This window comes from Sus scrofa, chromosome 15 (assembly GCF_000003025.6).
Source record: "Sus scrofa isolate TJ Tabasco breed Duroc chromosome 15, Sscrofa11.1, whole genome shotgun sequence".
In the NCBI taxonomy this organism is placed as follows: Eukaryota; Metazoa; Chordata; class Mammalia; order Artiodactyla; family Suidae; genus Sus; species Sus scrofa.
This window is the reverse complement of record NC_010457.5, coordinates 123,368,807-123,388,550: the sequence shown is the minus strand read 5'-3', so window position 1 is coordinate 123,388,550 and position 19,744 is coordinate 123,368,807. Positions and strand designations below refer to the sequence as shown.

General features: G+C 42.6%; 1 protein-coding gene across 4 annotated transcripts in view; it reads left to right on the top strand.

Annotated features, from left to right (window-relative positions):
* Positions 1 to 19,744, top strand: part of EPHA4 (EPH receptor A4) — a 151,006-nt gene that overhangs the window by 113,322 nt on the left and 17,940 nt on the right. For all 4 annotated transcript variants that reach the window (XR_002338990.1, XR_002338991.1, XM_021074565.1 and 1 more), the window contains 7 exon segments: positions 339 to 498; positions 1,669 to 1,780; positions 11,654 to 11,712; positions 14,223 to 14,336; positions 14,596 to 14,781; positions 18,950 to 19,011; positions 19,444 to 19,653. Coding sequence is in view for 2 of the 4 variants with exons in the window: in XM_021074565.1 (XP_020930224.1) it covers positions 339 to 498; positions 1,669 to 1,780; positions 11,654 to 11,712; positions 14,223 to 14,336; positions 14,596 to 14,781; positions 18,950 to 19,011; positions 19,444 to 19,653 (903 nt within the window). In the remaining 2 variants the exon portion in view is untranslated.

Genomic DNA, 19,744 nt, shown 5'->3' with positions numbered 1-19,744 from the left:
AAAAAAAAAAGGAACTGTCTTACAGTAGTTATTTCTGTTAAATTGCTAGTTGTGGAGTGAGAAAAGCCACCAACCATCATCTAATATTCTTTTCAGAGAAGATGATGGGTGAAGATCCGGCCATGGTCCGTGTCAATAGTGATCATATGCACATTTCTTTCAACACCTAAGTAACATTAGTACTTCTAACATTGAAGCGAAGGTAGAGTTTAGAGTTTATCAGTCTCCATTTACTTTCAACCTCTGAGTGGACGGGCCTGGCTGCTTTAATGTCGTATCTGGAGTAAGCAGAGGGTTTATTTTGCCACCTTCCTTACTTGTACCCCCTCATAATGTAGGATCAGAACGAACGAAGCTATCGAATCGTCAGGACAGCTGCCAGGAACACAGATATCAAAGGCCTGAACCCTCTGACGTCCTATGTTTTCCATGTCCGAGCGAGGACAGCAGCTGGCTATGGAGACTTCAGCGAGCCCCTGGAGGTCACAACTAACACAGGTAAGGAGTTCTGAGGTTCTTTTTTCAACCCAGGGCAAATCTAAGAAGCTATACCAAATTTTTGGTTAGGCAAACATTTTTATCACAAAGGATTTGGCTTAAAATAAGATAGCCAATGTCTACAACCCCTCATGCTGTTTAGAGAACTTTTTTTATAATAGTATCTGATCTGTTGTTTCATATAAATCTGTTTTTCTCCTATTTTGAGCTTTCCGTAAACCCTGAAAAATGGGGTTGCCCAACTGACTAATTGAAAGTTGCCTAACTATCTTACATTAAGCTAGGAGTTTTCTCCCTAGGAAGATTAAAGAAGGCACCCATTGTGTTGTTATTGTTTTCTCCTGTTTATTTCTAGGAATCTGTTTAAATCAAGTCAAGTCAGGTGTTTGTTTGTTTGTTTGTTTGTTTGTTTTGCCACTCTAGACAACCACATCAGTCTTTCAACACTGTAAGTTGGACCAACTGGATGGCTGAATCAAAATGTTAGCAGAGAACCTAGCTATGCATAAGCAATTTACACAAGACATCTCCCCTCCTTAATTAACAAACCCAAATAGAGCCTACTGAATAAGGAGATGGTAGGGCAGAATTTTGTACCTCAGTTCCAGAAAGTAATTTTATTCACACATGATTAAATAAGAACTTTTTTAAAAAGGGGGAAGTACTCTAGAATTAAATCTGAAGGGGTTCCGATAGCCTTTGAGAGTATCCCGGATGGCTTCAAGGAGGAAGTGGCTGTTGAGCCCGGCAAAAATAGACAGTGTTGTTGTTTGTTTGTTTGATTAGTAGGCAGGGTGCAGGGTGCTGTGGCAGGGAATCATTCACAACTGCTTGTTCTTTTTGAAATTTCCAGAAGTCTTTCTCACTGCGGAATTTATCAGGAACTTAAGTAAGAATATGGACTGAGCATAGAAAAGAAAAGAAGCGAAAAAGCGCTGAGTGGAAATGTTTACCATAGGATTTATGAGCCTTCTTCACCTAATTATCAAAAGAATGCCTTTGTCTCCTTAAGGCGATCTTAGAAAACGCTGTCGTGTGAATACTTAATAAGGAGCAGAATAGGCTGTGAGCATTTCAGATGGTTTCAGAGAGTTGAAACTTGGGTGACAGTTAGAAGTTCTAGCTCGTAGGACTCTGCCCGAGGTGACGCTGTGTAACTCTCTTTGCCAGTGCCTTCCCGGATCATTGGAGATGGGGCCAACTCCACCGTCCTGCTGGTCTCCGTCTCAGGCAGCGTTGTGCTGGTGGTCATTCTCATCGCCGCCTTTGTCATCAGCAGGAGGTAAGCACTTAAGTCACTCACTGCCCCCACCCCTTCCCAGTGGCTTTCGATTAGCATCAGAGGGACATCATTTGCATCCCAAGCTCTGTCCTCTCTGCTTTGATCTCCGTATACCCACTAAGAGAGCTGCCTAACCCTGTGGTGGCAGCCCTCAAAGCTAAGTGCCCTGCAAAGACCAAGTCATTCCAGGAAACTAAGCCTAAGAGCCGGGCCAGTGGGAGCTTCTAGATAACCTCAGCTGTAAGGCGTTACATTTAGACCTCTCTTCAACCTGGACTTAATGCCAAAGGCCAAAAAAGGCCATATAAAACTTGGACCTCAAAGTTGAGCTCCGCCTTTTGTGAGCTGTGTTACTTCACCTCTTTGAGACTTCGTTTCCTTTTGGTAAAATAGGGATAATAAAATATCTGCCTTTGGGAGTTCTCCTTGTGGCCAAGCGGAAATGAACCTGGCTACTATCCCTGAGGATGAGATTCCACCCCTGGCCTCACTCAATGGGTTAAGGACCTAGCATTGCCATGAGCTATGGTGTAGGTCACAGAGCCGGCTGGGATTCAACCCCTAGCCTGAGAACTTCATATGCCACCAGTGTGGCCCTAAAAAGCCAAAAAAAAAAAAAAGATCTGCCTCTAGGAATTACTGATAAAAGAGTTTGGATTAGCAAAGCAGATAACCTGGCACACAGTAGGTGCTTCAATGTGATCTTGGTGACAAAGCAGGAAGTAGGCACTGTGCTCACCCTTCCCTTCGGAGAGGCCATCAGCCTTTCTGGAGACTCTCTTTTGAGCACTTTGTGAGAATGACATGGTTCTTGGAAATGAACCATGATAGTTACTTACTCTATGAGTTTGCCATCAAATATGATACTTGAAAAACAATCTAGACAAGAGAATAGAAATAGCTTGACAGCATATTCTTTTGACCCAGTTTTTCTTCCTTTCCTTCATTCCATCTTCTGTTAACACTGTCTGGAGCCTCCAGAGGAATGAGGGCCTGGGCGGGGCGGGGGGCGGGGGGGAAGAAAGAAAGAAGCGGGGGGCGCTGTTGCTCATCTTGAGCATCTGCCCCTATCTAGGCCTTCTTGTCTCCCATATGGGAATCTTCCCCTTCTCAGACCTTCTCCCCACATACCATCAACTGTTTTACAAGGTGGCACTTTTTTTTTTTTTTCAATCTGGTTGGTTTGTGTGTTGGGGGGGCTGCATCATGTGGAATTTCCTGGGCCAGGGATCAAACTGGAGCCACAACAGTGACCCAAGTCACTGCAGTGATAATGCCAGTTCCTTAACCCGTTGTGCCACAAAAGAACTCCATAGGTGTATTTTTTTTTTTAATTGAAGTATAGTTGATTTACAGTGTGTTGATTTCTGCTCTACAGCGAAGGTATTTGGGTACACACACACACATAAAATGTGTGTGTATATCCTTTTTATATTATTCTTTTCTGTTATGGTTTATCACAGGATACTGAATATCGTTCCCTATGTTATACCAGAGAACCTTGTTGTTTATGCATTTGCATCTGTAACCCCAAACTCCTGATCCAACCCTCCTCCCCTTTGACAACCACAAGCCCATTTCTGTTTTGTAGATCGGTTCGTGTTATATTTTAGATTCCACATATAGGTGATATCATATGGTATCCAGGCTTTTAAGAAAAAAGCAGAAATTGGGGATGTTGAAGTGATCCTTTTAAATATAGATATTTGCATGTCATGGAAGAGGAAATTGATACTCAGATAGGGGTAGGACTTGTCCAGGGTCATTATATTGTTTTTGTGGTACGGATATGCCTAGACCCCCAGACGCCATGCCTGGCTCTTGGGCCACTGTCTGTGGCCCTGTCTCTCTCCACCCCTCCCATGGGTGATCTGGCCGATGTCACAACGTGGCCTCTGGCTCTTTCCACTGGCTTGGGCAAATGACCATGATTTTCTCTTACTCTGTGGTACATTCTAAGGGTGAGGACCATCTATTAGTTTGCCTGGATGGTTTCACTTGTCCCCTGTATTTATTAATGTCGTGTCTCTCCGCTCACTCTCCAAAATGTCCTGGCATAGACATTAGTCAGGACTTTGCCCACACAGTGAAGAACAACTCCTTAGAGCGTGTAGGCACCCATATTTGTCATCCTGTTAGTTCTTTTTGGTGCCAAGTCTGTTTGATTAGAGCAGTGAATTTCATCCTGAAGAAGTTAAATCCACTACAAACACTCACCTCTCTTGGTGTAACACACACATACAGACATGCATCTAGATATGCCCACTGCATCCTGCATAACAATATACCTCAGGCTTCAGAAACTTCAGCTTACCCTGGGCAGAATCGGTGACTCCCAGAGTCCTTGCCTTCCTTTTGATTTGAGAAGTCGATTAAAATGGACCTCTTTCTTGTTCGTTGCCATTTGACTTTATGTCTGTACACACACCAGGCTCAAACCCATAGAACTACCGGTATTAGTCAACATCCATCTGAAAGTGGGGAGGATTGAGCGGGTGAAGCGTATATAGAAATTACATGGGCTTTTGTTTTTCATTATCACGTATTTCTGCATTTGAAATTTTTACCGTATATATAAACCAACTTTGGTCATTAGAAAACCAAGATGTTTAGCAGTCTAAAAATAGAAAACAAAATTATGATTACCTTCACCTCAAAAAAAAGATTTAACTGAGATCCCGCACCCGAGGATGCTGGGGACCATAAGAGAGAACCTTGTTTACAGAAAATGGGTCTCATCATGATCCTCAACCAAGATATGGTTGGAAGCATTCTCTCCTTGCAGTCTGGCTTTCCTTTAGCTCTACCTTTTGCTTGTTTGTTTTTTGCATTTTAAGTTGACCTAAATACAGTAGTGGGATAGAAGTAATTAAAAATAAGCCACCTCGTTATTTTTTTTTTCAGATGTTGTTCTTTGACCAAAAAAAAGAGAAGCACATGAAAATGTAATGCAGGTAGACAAGTTTATTAAAAGCTGTAGCTATAGAAAATAACCTCATAAGCTTGATGACTTAATTTCCTTTCTGCTTTTATTGATCACTTTATTATTTAAGGCAGGATTGATCGGATTTCCAATTATGAGTCCCCACCTTAGAGAATTGAGCCTGTCAAGTTACCCAGCGATGATTCCTGTCCCTTCTCCCCCATTTAAAAAAAAAAAATGTCACTACCCAAGGCTGATAAACACTGCTTGGTGATTGGTCCTCAATGGATCACTTTTTAGAAAATGAAATGTCAACCTCATGGCCTCCTATTGATTCTTCTTTAGTGTCGGACATAAAGCTGTCATGGAAAGGCTGCCTGGAGCCAGGTAGCTGACAGGCTTTGCCGCGGCCGATGCACACTCAGCTGATTCTTCTCCGTGTGCAGGCCGTGTGCACTGCGGGTGCTTAAATGGGACAGAAACAGGTGAGGAGAGAGGAAACAGGGAGTGCAGACAAAAGTCCGGTCCATGCATTTAGTGAGAGCACAAATGAAAGATGGTAAATGGTACCCCTGCCATCACCTTGCCAGGCTGCAGCCAGCATCTAGGAAAGCAATGGATGAAACACGTTAGCCCAGAAAATGATGCAGCTGCTTTTTCTCTCTCAGAGCCAAGGATAGCTGACAGCAGAATGCAGGGTGCCAGACACAGACCCCTTATAGGGTGAGTTCCCACACTGCTGACGATGTCAGATTTTTTTTTTAAGAGGTAGATGCACAGAGAGCCACACACAGAGGAAAGTTTCAGCCCTTCCGATTACCTCCAAGAAAAATCTGTGTGGTGCTAATTTGTCATTTAAGAACAAGGAAATGGCTTCAAGCTCACAGCTAGTATCTTGCTAGATTTTCTTTTTCATTTTTGAAAGTTTCATTGATTTACAATATTGTGATAATTTCTGCAGTACAACATAGTGATTCAGTTGTACATATACACACATCCGTTCTTCTTCAGATTATTTTCCCATTAGGTTATTACAGAATATTGGGTATTGGTCCCTGTGCTATACAGCAGGTCCCTACTGAGCATCCATTACATACACATAGAATTTTTTTTTTTTTAGTACCAGTTGTTTTCTTTGTTTCCTTATATTTACTTTATACAGAGAAGCCTGAGCATTAGGCAAATCAGAATTATCTCTAATTTTCCCAATAAGAAATTCCACTCTTTTATTTTGGCCAACTTGAAAGTGTAAACATTGGGGGGGGGGGCGGTTCCTCAGGGCAAGAATCAAACTTCTAAGTTTACACATTTCATTATATACTTAAACTGGCATACGGAACACCTTGACTTAGATACCGCATATGTTTATACCACCCACATTACATTGAGGAAATTAACTTACATTTTTCTGAGCATCTGTGATTAGTGTCTTCCTCATTACTTGTCACTTAAGTTATAATTTAAGGATTCTGTCGGCTTTTCAGAGCGCATAATTGTACCTGCCATCTGCGTTGTTTAGGTGCAGCCCTCCTTATATTTCTGTGATGTTGTCCCTAGAAATCTCCCAGACTCCATATGCACATTCTCTTGGGAACATGATGCCATTTTCTTAAACTCCTGTAGGTAAACAATTGGGATCCTCCCTGTGTAACCACATGATTGCTTTTAACAGTGATTTTTGAAAGGACTGTTAACAGTGACATCATAAAATGCAACGAGAAGGTCACAACCTTAGGACTAATGATACCCATGATGGATGGTGTTACATTCCTTTGACAGCAGCCCCCCCCCGTTACTTTTATATTAATGATTTCATCAGTTTACCTCCAGATGCATCCGGTATAGTCTTAATTCAGGTTGCTTTAAGCTTACGGATCTTCCCCAGATAGTATTTTATTTTATTTTATTTTGTCTTTTTTTTTTTTTTTTTTTTTTTGTCTTTTTGCCATTTCTTGGGCCGCTCCCGCGGCATGTGGAGGTTCCCAGGCTAGGGGTCGAATCGGAGCTGTAGCCACCGGCCTACGCCAGAGCCACAGCAACGCAGGATCCGAGCCGCGTCTGCGACCTACACCACAGCTCACGGCAACGCCAGATCATTAACCCACTGAGCAAGGGCAGGGATCGAACCCGCAACCTCATGGTTCCTAGTTGGATTCGCCAACCACTGCGCCACGATGGGAACTCCGTATTTTATTGTTCATTATGAGTGAGAAATACTTTTAAGAAGTCTAGAACGTGAGATGAATCTCTCTTTGCTAAAGGACAGTTGGGTGATCAGAGACAAGTGTTGCCTGATAACCAACCATAGGTGGCTTTTATACTGGCCTTCTGTTGATTGCCGACGCTGCTGGTTTTCCATTTATGTTAGGGTTATAGACTATCCCTTTTCCTTGAATGAAAGAGAAAGGAGGGAATTGATTTTAAGAAAAAAGTGAAATGGCTATGGCAGAATATGTGAAGGAGGTGCACAGATGGCTCAGGTTAGAAAGCTACTGGCATCTTACATGTTAGGTACTTAAAGCCTGGAGAAAAGATCGAACAGTTAACTATACGAAGGTCCCACAGCTAATTAGTTGCCTGATCAGGACAGGAGTCCTTCTTTCCTGACTTTCTCTACTGGCATAGATCATTTTAATGTCTTTTGAACTGGAAAAAAAAAAAAAAAATTAACCTATGTCAAGAGTTAATGTTGACCGTTGTAACGAACCAAAATTTCAAGAGTCTCATCCGTTATGTTGGTACCATTTGTGACCCCTGATTTAATGTGCAATGTCACACATGCTATAAAGTCAGACTTTGCAAGTTGGTTTGTCTTCTTTTGAAGGTTAAGATTTTCCACTTTGGAGCTGAAGCTGTTCCCATAATGCGGAAAATGGTTACCATTCAGTGTATATCTATCTTCCCTGGGGTCCTAATTGGAATATTATGATCACATAAGAATGAATACACTTAAATGGTAGCCTAAATTGGCTCTGATGAAGCCATGTAAATTCATACAATCAGGGGGCAGATGGTGCCGCAGGAACATTTCTAAACAACTTGTGTGCAATTGTACGGTTCAGTTCCACCCATTTCAAAAGGTTGCTCGTGAGGAGTGTGTAGCCATCATTTGGTGCGAGTACAGCGACAGCTTAAGGAAGGGGAAAAAGAAGGATGGCTTCGATGAATCTTCATGGATGCTGCCGTTAAATGCTGGAAAGGGTCCTCCTGGAGCTGTGCTTCTTAATATATTGCTTTATCTTCTTTAATCCACACTTTAGCTGAATAAAGTACTTACCTTTTGCTAATTAGTTTTGGAACAGTGAAGTGCATCCATCACATCCATCCGCTTGATCAGGGAAGTCAGTGGTTTCATAAAAGTGGGGTTTATGCCGGGCCCCTGCCATGCTTCTCTCCGCTATTTTGTTTGTTTTATGGGCAAGTCAAGGTTCTGGGAGGGCACTGGGGGCTCCTGCTGAGCCTCAGCATTGTCTGTTAATACCCTGATCCTGCCTCCTTGGGCTTAAGTCACAAGCTTTCAAAGTTTCCCCTGCAGTGGAGGTTCTTTGCTCCAACTCCTGCAGTTGAAAAGTTCTGTATTTCCTTCTGGAGCATTCACTCACAAACCACTCCCCTCCTTTCCTTTTTTTAATCAGCTTGCCCACGTCTCGACAATTAGAAAATCTCCCACAAAGCCTTCCTTCTGTCATTCAGGTGATCTGCCTCGGATGTCATTTTAGACTTAACACTCTTTTTTAGGCTGTGTGGTTTCCTGACCCAATAATCAGCTTCCATGACTTTCTCTCTGCTGGACAATAAGGGACATATTGTCCTACCCTGAGTCAAAGGGGGAAGGGTTGTCAGGTGACAAAGGTAGAGCCGGACTCGGGCCTTTTTCGTTTTCAAGGTATTATTAAGTAGCTAATAGGCTGCAATTAGCCTCTGCCCAGTAATCCTTGTGCTTCTTTGTCAGCATTTCTCTGGACTCTACCGGGGTCTTCTCCTCCCAGCTACAGTCCAAGGAAAAATGTTTCTTTAGAAATACACCTTCTCCTCTAATTTACTTCCTCCTTCTACTTTGAGAAGTCTGAGACAGGGGATGGGCGTGTCAGCCGTGTAATTAATGACCCCTGCCATTTTGCCTTTCCTCTGGCTTGGCACATGTTTAATAAATGCGCTGATGTGAAACGGATAAGGGCACTCCAGGCCCTTTGAGGCCACTTCTGTCTTTTGGTATCTACCAGTTTTTGACGAACTCACCGGCAATTTAAGTTCATACAAAAACTGCTCCTCTCTATGCATTTTTTTTTCTTTCTTCTTTAAAGGAAAGAATTCACATCAGTAGTCGAGATCTAAAGTGGTTTAAAAGATAGACTTGTAATTTTAGATAATGCTTTTAGGAGCTCTGATAAGATACAATCTCTCGGGCTGGCAAGACCCTTTCACACCCTTGGGACCTAGCCACGCGTTTCCCTGACATAAAGTGCTGTTTTCATAGTCCCTGACCTAACACTCTTGTATTTCCTTTAAGGGGGGGGTGGGGGGCGGTATTTGGGAGGGAACTAGATCTTTCATACAAGCGTTTGGTCCAGGGTGTTTAGACCTGTTTAGTTTCTTTGATGAAGAAATGGATTTGGAGAGCAAGTGGAATCCAGTCGAAGCAGATTTATTAATATAAAATGTGGAGTTCCCATCCTGGTGCAGTGGAAACGAATCCAACTAGCAACCATGAGGTTGCGGGTTCGATCCCTGGCCTCACTCAGTGGATTAAGGATCTGGCATTGCTGTAGCTGTGGCAGAGGCTGGCAGCTGTAGCTCCGATTAGACCCCTAGTCTGGGAACCTCCATATGCCACAGGTGTGGCCCCAAAGAGACAAAAGACAAAAATAAATCAATAAATATAAACTGTGCTGTCATTTATAATTTCACTAGATATCATCATATAACTTCATCTCTGCTGTGAGAGGCACGTGAGGTTGTGAGCTGCACGGGGCAGACACACGCTTCCTATACTTTCTAAGAGGGTCATGGGAGAAGCACTTACCCCCTGCCTCCATTTCTTTCTCTGTCCAGTGGGACTGAGCATGTGTCTGTCTGCCCGATTGCTTTCATACGGTTGTTGAGAAGCTGTGACGTGAAGGCGCTTTGAAAAGTTCAAGGGGAAGGAAAAACGCCAGCTCTTACTTGGGACTGAATTGCACGCACGCACTTTGAAGTGAATTCTAGTAACTGAGGTCTCTGTTGACTAAGCTGGTTCCTGCTTTGCAAACAGTGAGAGGAGGAGATAATATGTGTGAGGAGAGCACTTTGAAAAGTTAAATGCAGTGGGAGAGCGCAAGGTATAATCACTCGCAAGGGAATCAGACACACCGAGGAACATCTGTAGGCTCCCAGGGTCTGATTGCGGAGCTGGCTCCCGGACTGCTGGCAGTTAGGAGAGGAATGTGGGTGAGGAGCTGGCACACGTCACCTTGGTGGCACGGTGCGCACCCTTCTCCTCCCTCCCCATCATCCTGTCCTTCAGGGGGGACATCCGTCTCCACTTTTTCAAAGCACAGGGGTTCGGGGTACCAGGTTCTGACAGACCACCCTGCTGGGACCCACTGTGGCCATCAGGCAGTCTTCTGTCATCACAGAGCCTCAGTTTCCTCTTATGTAAGAGACTTACCTTGTCTTTAAGGCTCTAAGAATATTGCAAGATGTATACATGTAAGGATAACCTGACCTCCTTGCTGTACAGTGGGAAAATAAAAAAAAATTAAAAAAAAAAATATTGCAAGATGATTCTAAATGGCAATGTAAACCTGACATTTTTGACAGAAACACAAATGTGCACATTTTATTCACTCATATGGTCTTGGTGAATAAGAGAGAGCTCTAAGATCAACTGAATTGATGTTCCAATTTATTTAATAAATGTATCTACATACATACACATGAAGAGTGTGTGTGTATATATAAACATATCAAGACTACTGATTCAAGCTTTGTATATATTCAAGATTTCTTGGAGTTCCCGTTGTGGCTCAGCCCGATAACAACCTGATTAGTATCCATGAGGATTCGGGTTCGATCCCTGGCCTTGCTCAGAGGTTAAGGATCTGGTGCTGCCTTTTGCAGGTTGTGGTGTAGGTCCCAGATGGAGCTCAGATCCTGAATTGCTGTGGCTGTGGCATAGGCCGGAAGCTATAGCTCTGATTTGAAAGATTTCTTTTGCCTAAGATTTTTATAACCAAGCCGAATCTCATGCCTATAGGCCACTGAGGGCAAAAGGCCAACCAGAAGACCATATACCATTTTTTGGAAAAAACAATTAGGCTACAAATAGAAATTTATCGTTACTCTTGCAAGTTTTTTTTTCCCACAAACTCTTAAGGAATGTTATCTACTAAATAGCAGATATCTACCTTTTAAATTGTCATTAATAATTTAGGAATTTGTATGCAGCAGCTGAAACCAATAACCACAGAATTATTGCTTTAAGAATATCATATAATATGATAATGAATTTTTGTGTGGTAGTGGTTGTGGTGAAAGCAACAGGGCTTACTATTACTTATCATGTACTTATTGCCTTTGATGTATGCAGAAGGCACCCAGGAAAACTTATTTTAATTCAGAATATATATATGGGGAAATTATCCAGTAAACTCATAATAAATCTATCTAGTTCTATAGTTCTCTTCAATATTATAAAAATATAATAAATTCTAATTCTATTATAAAATATTTGCTTTGTCACCTCAGGTTAGTATTGTGGTTAAGAGCAGAGACTCTGGATTCTGTCTTTAAAACCATTGCTTAATACCACGGTGAGAAGTTATTTACCTCACGTAAACCTCAGTTTTCTTATCTGTGAAATGTGCATAATATATTTCTCTGGTAGCAAAGAATTGTGGCTTAGAGCTTTTGAAATATTGTGGCTTACATGTTTTTAAAATCTTGCTTTTTTTTCTTTAACCTTTTAATAGACGAAGTAAATACAGTAAAGCAAAGCAAGAAGCAGATGAAGAGAAACATTTGAATCAAGGTACAGAAAATTGGGTTAATTTTTTATATTGGATTTTTGATTTTATATTTTATATATTGGATTTTATATTTAGCGCATGTCTCATGTTTTCCGTTTATAAATGTCTAACTAATATACCTGTAGCTGTTAAGATTATATTCCTTTCATGGAATTATCTAAATAATGTGCTTCAAAGTAACAAACTAAAATAGGTGACTGGTGTTATTTAAAGGTGGAGGAGGTTGGGGAATTTCCTTAGATGTTTCTTTTCTTTTCTTTTATCCTCCACCCTGAAAAGGCACTGGTCTAGCTGGCTCATTTATGTAGCCGGGTGGCGAGATTTAACAGGTAGCAATTGTTCCCATATTATAAAGTAAAATATTTGGAGACAAATAGAATAAGGAATTGAACACATCACAGAGTATGTGCTGTGGAATTCAGGATTGGCAAGATTTTGTTAGTGAATTTTAGTTATTCTGATGTTTCAAAGGGGGGGCAAAAATTACATTCGGAGAATTGGCTCTGAATGACTAGAGCAAAGTAGAAGACTCAAATGAACAGTGGTTGATGACTCTCCGGGAGTACCGTCCCCTAGAACTTCCTAAGATGATGGCAGTGTTCTTTTACTGCACCGCCATCCAATGCATCAGCCAGTAGCGTAAAGCACCTTGAAAACTTGAGAAGTAGCTAGTGTGAATAAGGAAGTGAATTTCAAATTGTATTTAATTTTAGCTCGTTTTGCATTTAAATAGCAACAAGCGGCTAATAGTTCCCCTACAATTAGCACAGGAGGTAGAAGAGCAGGAAGAATTATCTTAAGGCAGATTGTCTTGGCTAGAGCATAAAAAGTGACAAAGGGACATGGAGTGTCTGATAGTTTTCCATTTGTTCATCTCAAGTGTCCTTTCTTAAAAAGCACACTTTCTCATCTGTATGTGGTGTATATTTTTTAAAACGGAAAGTGATGTATTTTTTTTTTTTGAGATGAGGACAAAACAGACAGCCTTGGAAAATCAAAGTCCAAATTCAAAAGCTAGCCGGTATCCTGCACCTTTCGGGGACGGGAGGGGGGGGGCCTGGCTCCCGCCCCCCGTCAAGCCTCAGGAACTCTAGCAGGGAAAGGCAAGGTGTGAATGCCAGTGGAAAGTTCCCAGCAATTACTAATGCCTCTTGTCCCAGACATCTCAGACTGACTACCTCGGAGCTCACATTCTGAATTCAGTTTACCAGGAACTGTGAGGTGTGGCCGAATCACCCTTCCTGGTATTCAAACCACTCACAATTCAGTTACAACCTTTTCTTCAGTTGAAGCTTCCACGTGAAATTCCTTGTCTGTGCTTACAGCGCCTTCTTTCTAAAACAAGGAAAGTGGCAATCCAAGACAGACTGTGCATTTGCAAATTGTTTTCGGGTGAGAATGCTGAACCCTAGCCCCTTGATGTAAGTCCGCAGAACTTTGTGCCTTTGGAGAAAGAATTTGGCAAAGAGACTGAGGGCAGTGAGACAAATAAGTGTTTATTAGGAGAGAAGAGAAGTGTGGAGAAAATACAGGCATGGGGCAGGCTGGTGGTAGGGAGTGGAAAGGGAGAGAGAAAGACGCAGAGAAAAAGCAAGAGAGGAAGAGAGCAACACGTGCTCTGAAGGTTGTTTAAATCACTTCTATGGGGGCAGTTCCTCCAGACTCCCTCTGGCCCATCATCTCATCTCGCTTCATCTGCCTTTGGCTTGACTCAGGGCCCTGCCCTCAGGATGGATTTGAGCACAAGGGTCTCTGGGAAGTTGACAGGATGTACTATTTTCTGGTGCCCCTCCTTTCTCTGACCCCCCCCCCCCCCGAGGAAGCTTTCTGCGAGTGTGTAGTTCTGGGGGTCTCCTTGACCTCAAAAATGAGAAATAGATGGTCTCTATCTTTTATCCAAGTGGGATGCAGCCTTTATCTTGAAGTTATCTGTCCACAGGGAACAGATGACAGTTGCCCAGCCTGGGACTCATCTATCGCCTGCTTCAAAATCAACTCGCAGCGATTATCCCTCTGGTCCATTTAACTCAGGTTTAATCATTGTTTATTAATTGTTGGTCCAGATATGGGGCAAAAGGTGACACCCTGTAACAGGGTCATTTGAGAAAGTGTCTGTTATCTTCCCTAAGGGAAGATAAGATAGCTGGGGATGGTGTGTAGGATGCAGCTGACGGGGACAACACTGTTTAGCTAACACGCTCCACATTCCACCTTTCCTTATAGAGACTCTCTTTTCCTCTGTGGGGTAGCTTGTTTTTAAAATTTCATCCTTGCAGTGTGAAGACATTCCTGGAACTCAGTAGGGTTAGGGGCCTCTTAAGTGGCTCGCAGTTCTTCGTTTACTCCCTAACGCAACCCAGAGCAAGAATTCAAGCCTCTGCCTGTGTCTACGCCAAGTACTCTTCTCCTGCTAAGAAAACCTCTTCTGTGCGAAATACTTTTAGACCCAACTTCCGTTTACTAGTGGTTCCTGAGAAATGTTCAGTCACCCTATTGCATGTTTATCACTTAGGTGTTAGAACTTACGTGGACCCCTTTACCTACGAAGATCCCAATCAAGCAGTTCGAGAATTTGCCAAAGAAATCGACGCATCCTGCATTAAGATCGAAAAAGTCATCGGAGTTGGTACGTGTCTGAGTGTCTAGAAGCCTGTTGTCACTGTGGGTATTAAATATATACGTGTGGATTATATAAACGCATAGGACCAGATTGTGTGTATGTGTATATGTAAATAGCTATGGACGTGAAATTTCCTTGATCTGAGGAAAACACCAGCGCAGGGCCGGGCATGGAACAAGCACTCAACAAAGGGTAGCTATGAGCAATTCTTTTTCCACCTCGACTATGTTTCTGGTTCAGAGTTGATTCTTTGCCTCTCCCAAAGGTGAATTTGGTGAAGTATGCAGTGGGCGTCTCAAAGTGCCTGGCAAAAGAGAAATTTATGTGGCTATCAAGACGCTGAAAGCTGGTTATACAGACAAACAGAGGAGGGACTTCCTGAGTGAGGCCAGCATCATGGGACAGTTCGACCACCCCAATATCATTCACTTGGAAGGCGTCGTCACCAAATGTAAGTGGGTCACCCCCTTGACAGAGCCGAGTGAGGAGTTACTGGCAAATTAAACACACATTTTCTTTCCAGGAAAATGACAGATGGAGCAGACCCACTGATTGCTAATAGGAGGAAATCAGTGCAGGACAAGTCATTAATCTTGTAGTCAGCTCTAAATGAGTCTCTGGTTTAGGCTGATACCCTATTTCCAAGGCAGCTTGTGTGAGATTTTAGGGAAATTAGTATTGCTGATTTGGGGTATGCCTTGCCATCTTTCATATCTTTGCTAGACCAAACTGATTGTCACAGGGTAGGCTCAAGCAGATGGTAAGCAAAATAAATTTTAAGTACTTTTCATATAAAACACAACAAAACCTCGCCGCACCTTGTGCTCAAAGCTTCAGTTCCAGATGCAGGGAGCGAATCTTGGGAATCTGTTATATTTGGGGGATTTGCTTGTCTGCTCTGCCTGATTTATGGCAGTTGCCGTTCAGCACCTATTTACAGTAACACCTGGGTGAACCTTCCTTTTTTAGTCCATTAGCGGTCGCTGAGCCCGTGAACCATGCTTCAGTTAAAATACGACAGAGCTCAACAGGCACATTTTGCGAAGCAAACCCTGAATACATCTGTAAGGCTGGCTAAGAGCAACTTATAAAGTGGCATGTGGACCAGGCAGCTGAAATGGTTACTATTGAAGGTGGCTCTGTTCCAGGAGCCGTGGTACCTACCACAGTTGCTACAAGTCAGAGATCTTGTAAGCCTGGGGCTGTGTCTCCAGGAAGGACAAAGTGCCATTTAATTTGATTCCCAGTGCCTGTGAAAATTGGCTTCCATCAATGGGTGCAGAGTGGCTGCTGCAGTGGGTGAAGTGGATACGGTTCGAAGAGTAAACTATGGGCATTAGGTCTGGGTGGGGGTGGCAGTAAGACACAAAGGTACAGACTCTAAGCAGAGAAAACAGATTACTAAAAAAACAGAGCAAGAATACACTAATTTAGATGTCCTCAAACTTAAACATACATCATAATTCTGGAAAACTCATGAAAACACTTTGCTGGACCTCATCCTCACAGATTTGATTCAGTGAGTGGGGACCCATGAGTTCCCCTTTCTAAAGAGTTCAAGCTCAAACAAGCTGGAGTTCCGGGGACTACGTTCTGATAACCTTTGGCCTAGTGACCAAGGATTTGCAGATCATCTACTGCTAGTCAATTACTGGGAGGTCTTGACTAGTAGCTCAAGCTCTTGGTTTCTCATCTGCAAAACAGAGAGATGAAAATAGAACTTGCCTAACAAGGTTATTTCAGAGGCAGTATTTAGCATGTGTGGCATAATGCTTATTTAGCAAATTAAAAACAACAACAATGCAGTATTCACTGGCATTATTATGTCTTAAGAAGGACATCTTTCTCCATCTTCAGATTCCTTTAAAGAAGGAAACTTGATGCTTAGGGTATATAATTTTCCACCTCAGGTGAAGGCTATAATTAGCATAGAATAGCTCTATTGGCTTTTTAAGATTAGTTTTACAGACAGGATATTTTTTTCTGTTGCCTGTGGCCTTGGGGGCTGCCCAGAGCCCTTCACTACTTTAATTAAAAGATAACATTCCCTTTAAATACTTCTGCAGGCCCATTTTCTCAAAAGGAGGCTCTGTTCAGTGTGGGGTGTTTTTCCTGGGGTAGACAGTGATTTTCGTAGCACCTCTGCAGAAGAGAGAAGAAACAGGGGATCTTTGTGTTCAGGTCTCACCGCGCCTCTAAAACCTGTAGCCATTACAGCTGTAACTGCTATAAACGACTGGATGCATTTGCATAATGCAGTTGTCACTGAATTAAAATGATTTAAAATTTCCACCAGAGGAGCTGTCCCCTTCTCCTACCCTTCCCCTCCCCATGGCATCCTTGTCTGTTCCTGAGAAGGACTGGCCTCTGCCGGGAACCCAGCCTGCACCCGTTTTATTAGCCCCTCTGCCTATGGAAAGAGTCCTCTTTATGTCTCGTGTAGAGCTCAGAAAGATTCTAACGAATGGATATTTTTCATAACCAGAAAAAGGAAGGTAGAAAAATTGTGAAGATGATACCTATAGTGGGACGAGGGAGGTGTGAGGCCATGGGGGGGTCTGAATTCATGACCAGCAGTTCCTTAAGTAACTTTGCCAATGGACAGGGAGACTGTAAATTTTCTCCATGACCCTTTTACATCTTCTGCTTCCTTCCCCACCTTTCCAGGGGGATCTGGTGAAACAGAGGTAGGTGTTAATGCACCACCAAGAGAATCACCCCTTATCATCCGTTGACGAAGTATCTTTTGATTAAGACAGGTTCATTAAAACTCATTTAGACACATTTGTTCTGTGTGGTCACAGATGTAGAGGGCAAATGAATCTGATGACTTAAGAGCCTCCTATTTATATTGATAGGAACGTGTACTAGGACCTCTCCCTGGAACCGAGGGGAAGGAGATCAGAAGTGGTTTAACTCATCCTTTGGTCCACACCAAGACTCCTGTCCTTTCTGTCTGCTTTCATTCATCACTTAAATATGAACAGTCCATGGTGTTGTTTTCTCATCCCATATGCTTGCCTAAGAAAGACTTCTTAGGAATGATAGCAAATGCATAACCAGAAACCAAATTGATAGATGGGACTTCATTGAAATTAGAAGCTTCTGCTTTTCCAGAATGTTGCCTCCGAAATGAAGACATTTTTCCTTTCCCCACACCAGATCAGAGGCTGATCTGAAAGGGGCTCTATGTGGGAAATGAATTGGTTTTTGAATAATTATGGGGCTTGGAGTTCCCATCATGACTAAGAGGAAACGAATCTGACTAGCATTCATGAGGACGCAGGTTCCATCCCTGGACTCACTCAGTGGGTTAAGGATCTGGTGTTGCAGTGAGCTACAGTGTAAGTCGAAGACAGCTCGGATCTGGCGTTGCTGTGGCTGTGGTGTAGGCCAGCAGCCGTAGCTCTGATTCGACCCCTAGCCTGGGAACCTCCATATGCCTCAGGTGCAGCCCTAAAAAGACCCCCCCCAAAAAAAGTATGGGGACTTCTCAGCAGTGACCCATCTCGTCCCACTTTCCTGACTGGGTGTCCAAGTCTAAACAGTCCACAAAATTAGCAATAAATATTTTTTTACTTATCAAACGAAAATTTTCTTTTCCTCCCAGAGACTCTTTTACGTTCTCTTTGCTTTAATCCTTGCCTCCGTTACACTCTACCCCCACCCCACTCCCACAGATTCCCTTTAGAAAGAAGGAGTTTCAGACCTTGACACCATTGCCAGGGATTAAGAAACTCAAGCATGAAGCTTATGTCCTAAGGTCCTCAGGAAGAAAACTAAAGTCAAATGAAAGTGTTTCCCCTAAACCTTAAAATCATTTTGATGTCTTTTCTGAAAAGAGGGGATAGGGTGCTAAAATGTTCTATTACTGAGTAAAAATTGCTGTCTGTAAATTAAAATTGACCCTTTTCTGTCATCTTTGTATTTGTCGTTGCTGCTGCTGAGGTTGGCAGCTTAAGGAAGCAAATAGACTTTTTTTTTATTGATAATTTTTTATTTTTTATTTTTTTTTATCGATAGGAAAGGGGAAAAGAAGGGATGTAGCTCATGACCTGGGGTGGGGGGGAGGGTTAATATTTGTACTTGAGCTTTAAGATGTGTCTGTGTCTGGGTAATGAAGTAGCCAGCATGCAGCTACTGCTCCAGGAAATGTGCGTTTCTCTAAATTAGGTTAAAAAAAGGAAAAAAGAAGTTTCTCTGTTCATTGATTCCTCTAGCATTACACAAGTGGCTCTTCTGGGGACAAAATTAATTAATTATCCTAAAGTTTTGGTTTTTTTTTTTCTTTCAATGGGCCTGCCCATTCATCTTCTCCATTTGCTTCATAGAACAAACACCCCTTCGCTTTCTCCCTGGATACCCGAGGCCACTTTAGTTAAAGACCTTGTCCAGAAGCCACCCAAAGGGTTAACCTTCCAGATGGAATTTAAACCTAACTCATCCTTTTAATATTTCATTCCTCGCTCCCCACAGCTGAGGCATAAGCTTGGCTTGTTTTAATTAAATTAGATCGCACAAGACAGGTGTCTTGGCAGGAAAATTGTGCACAGCCCATTTTTATCTCATTAACTGCAGTGCTCATCAAGGGTCTGTGTTTTTCTTTCTGAAAACTCTAGGTAAACCAGTAATGATCATAACAGAGTACATGGAGAACGGCTCCTTGGACGCATTCCTCAGGGTACGTGACTACTCAAACCCGAGACTGTTGGTATTGAGAAAACTCTGACAAGACTCCTTTTGGTTGTATCCTTGGGCTTTTTTACTGGGGTGAAGGAAGAAGAGGAGAAATAGAGAATGATGTGCTTTTTAAAAGCTATTCGATAGCCCACGTTCAAGGTGGGTTGCATTTGATTTATTCTTGGATCGTGGGGCTGTTGGAGCCATAGGTTCATTACAGTTGGATAATTTCCATCCATCGCAGGAAGCAAACCCAACTCCTCGGATGTGCTCCGCTCGTGAATTAGTGACTTTGGTCAAAAAGGCCCGGAAATAATATTGGAGTTTCATTGCACACCGGATACAGATAGCAAAAAAGATCCAAGTAATAAATGCTTGGTGAAAATTAATTTGGCCTAATGCTAATGAGATTGTACCTCCTTTTCCTCTGCAGAAGAATGATGGCAGGTTTACGGTCATTCAGCTGGTGGGCATGCTTCGTGGCATTGGGTCCGGGATGAAGTATTTATCGGATATGAGCTACGTGCATCGAGACCTGGCTGCACGGAACATTCTAGTCAATAGCAACTTGGTCTGCAAAGTGTCTGATTTCGGCATGTCCCGGGTGCTGGAGGATGATCCAGAAGCCGCTTATACTACCAGGGTAAGGAGACTTGGTGACCTCTGGGTTTTGACGCTGATGAAACTATTCCTCTCGCATTGGTGCTTAAGCCTTTTGTGATTTTTATATGTTC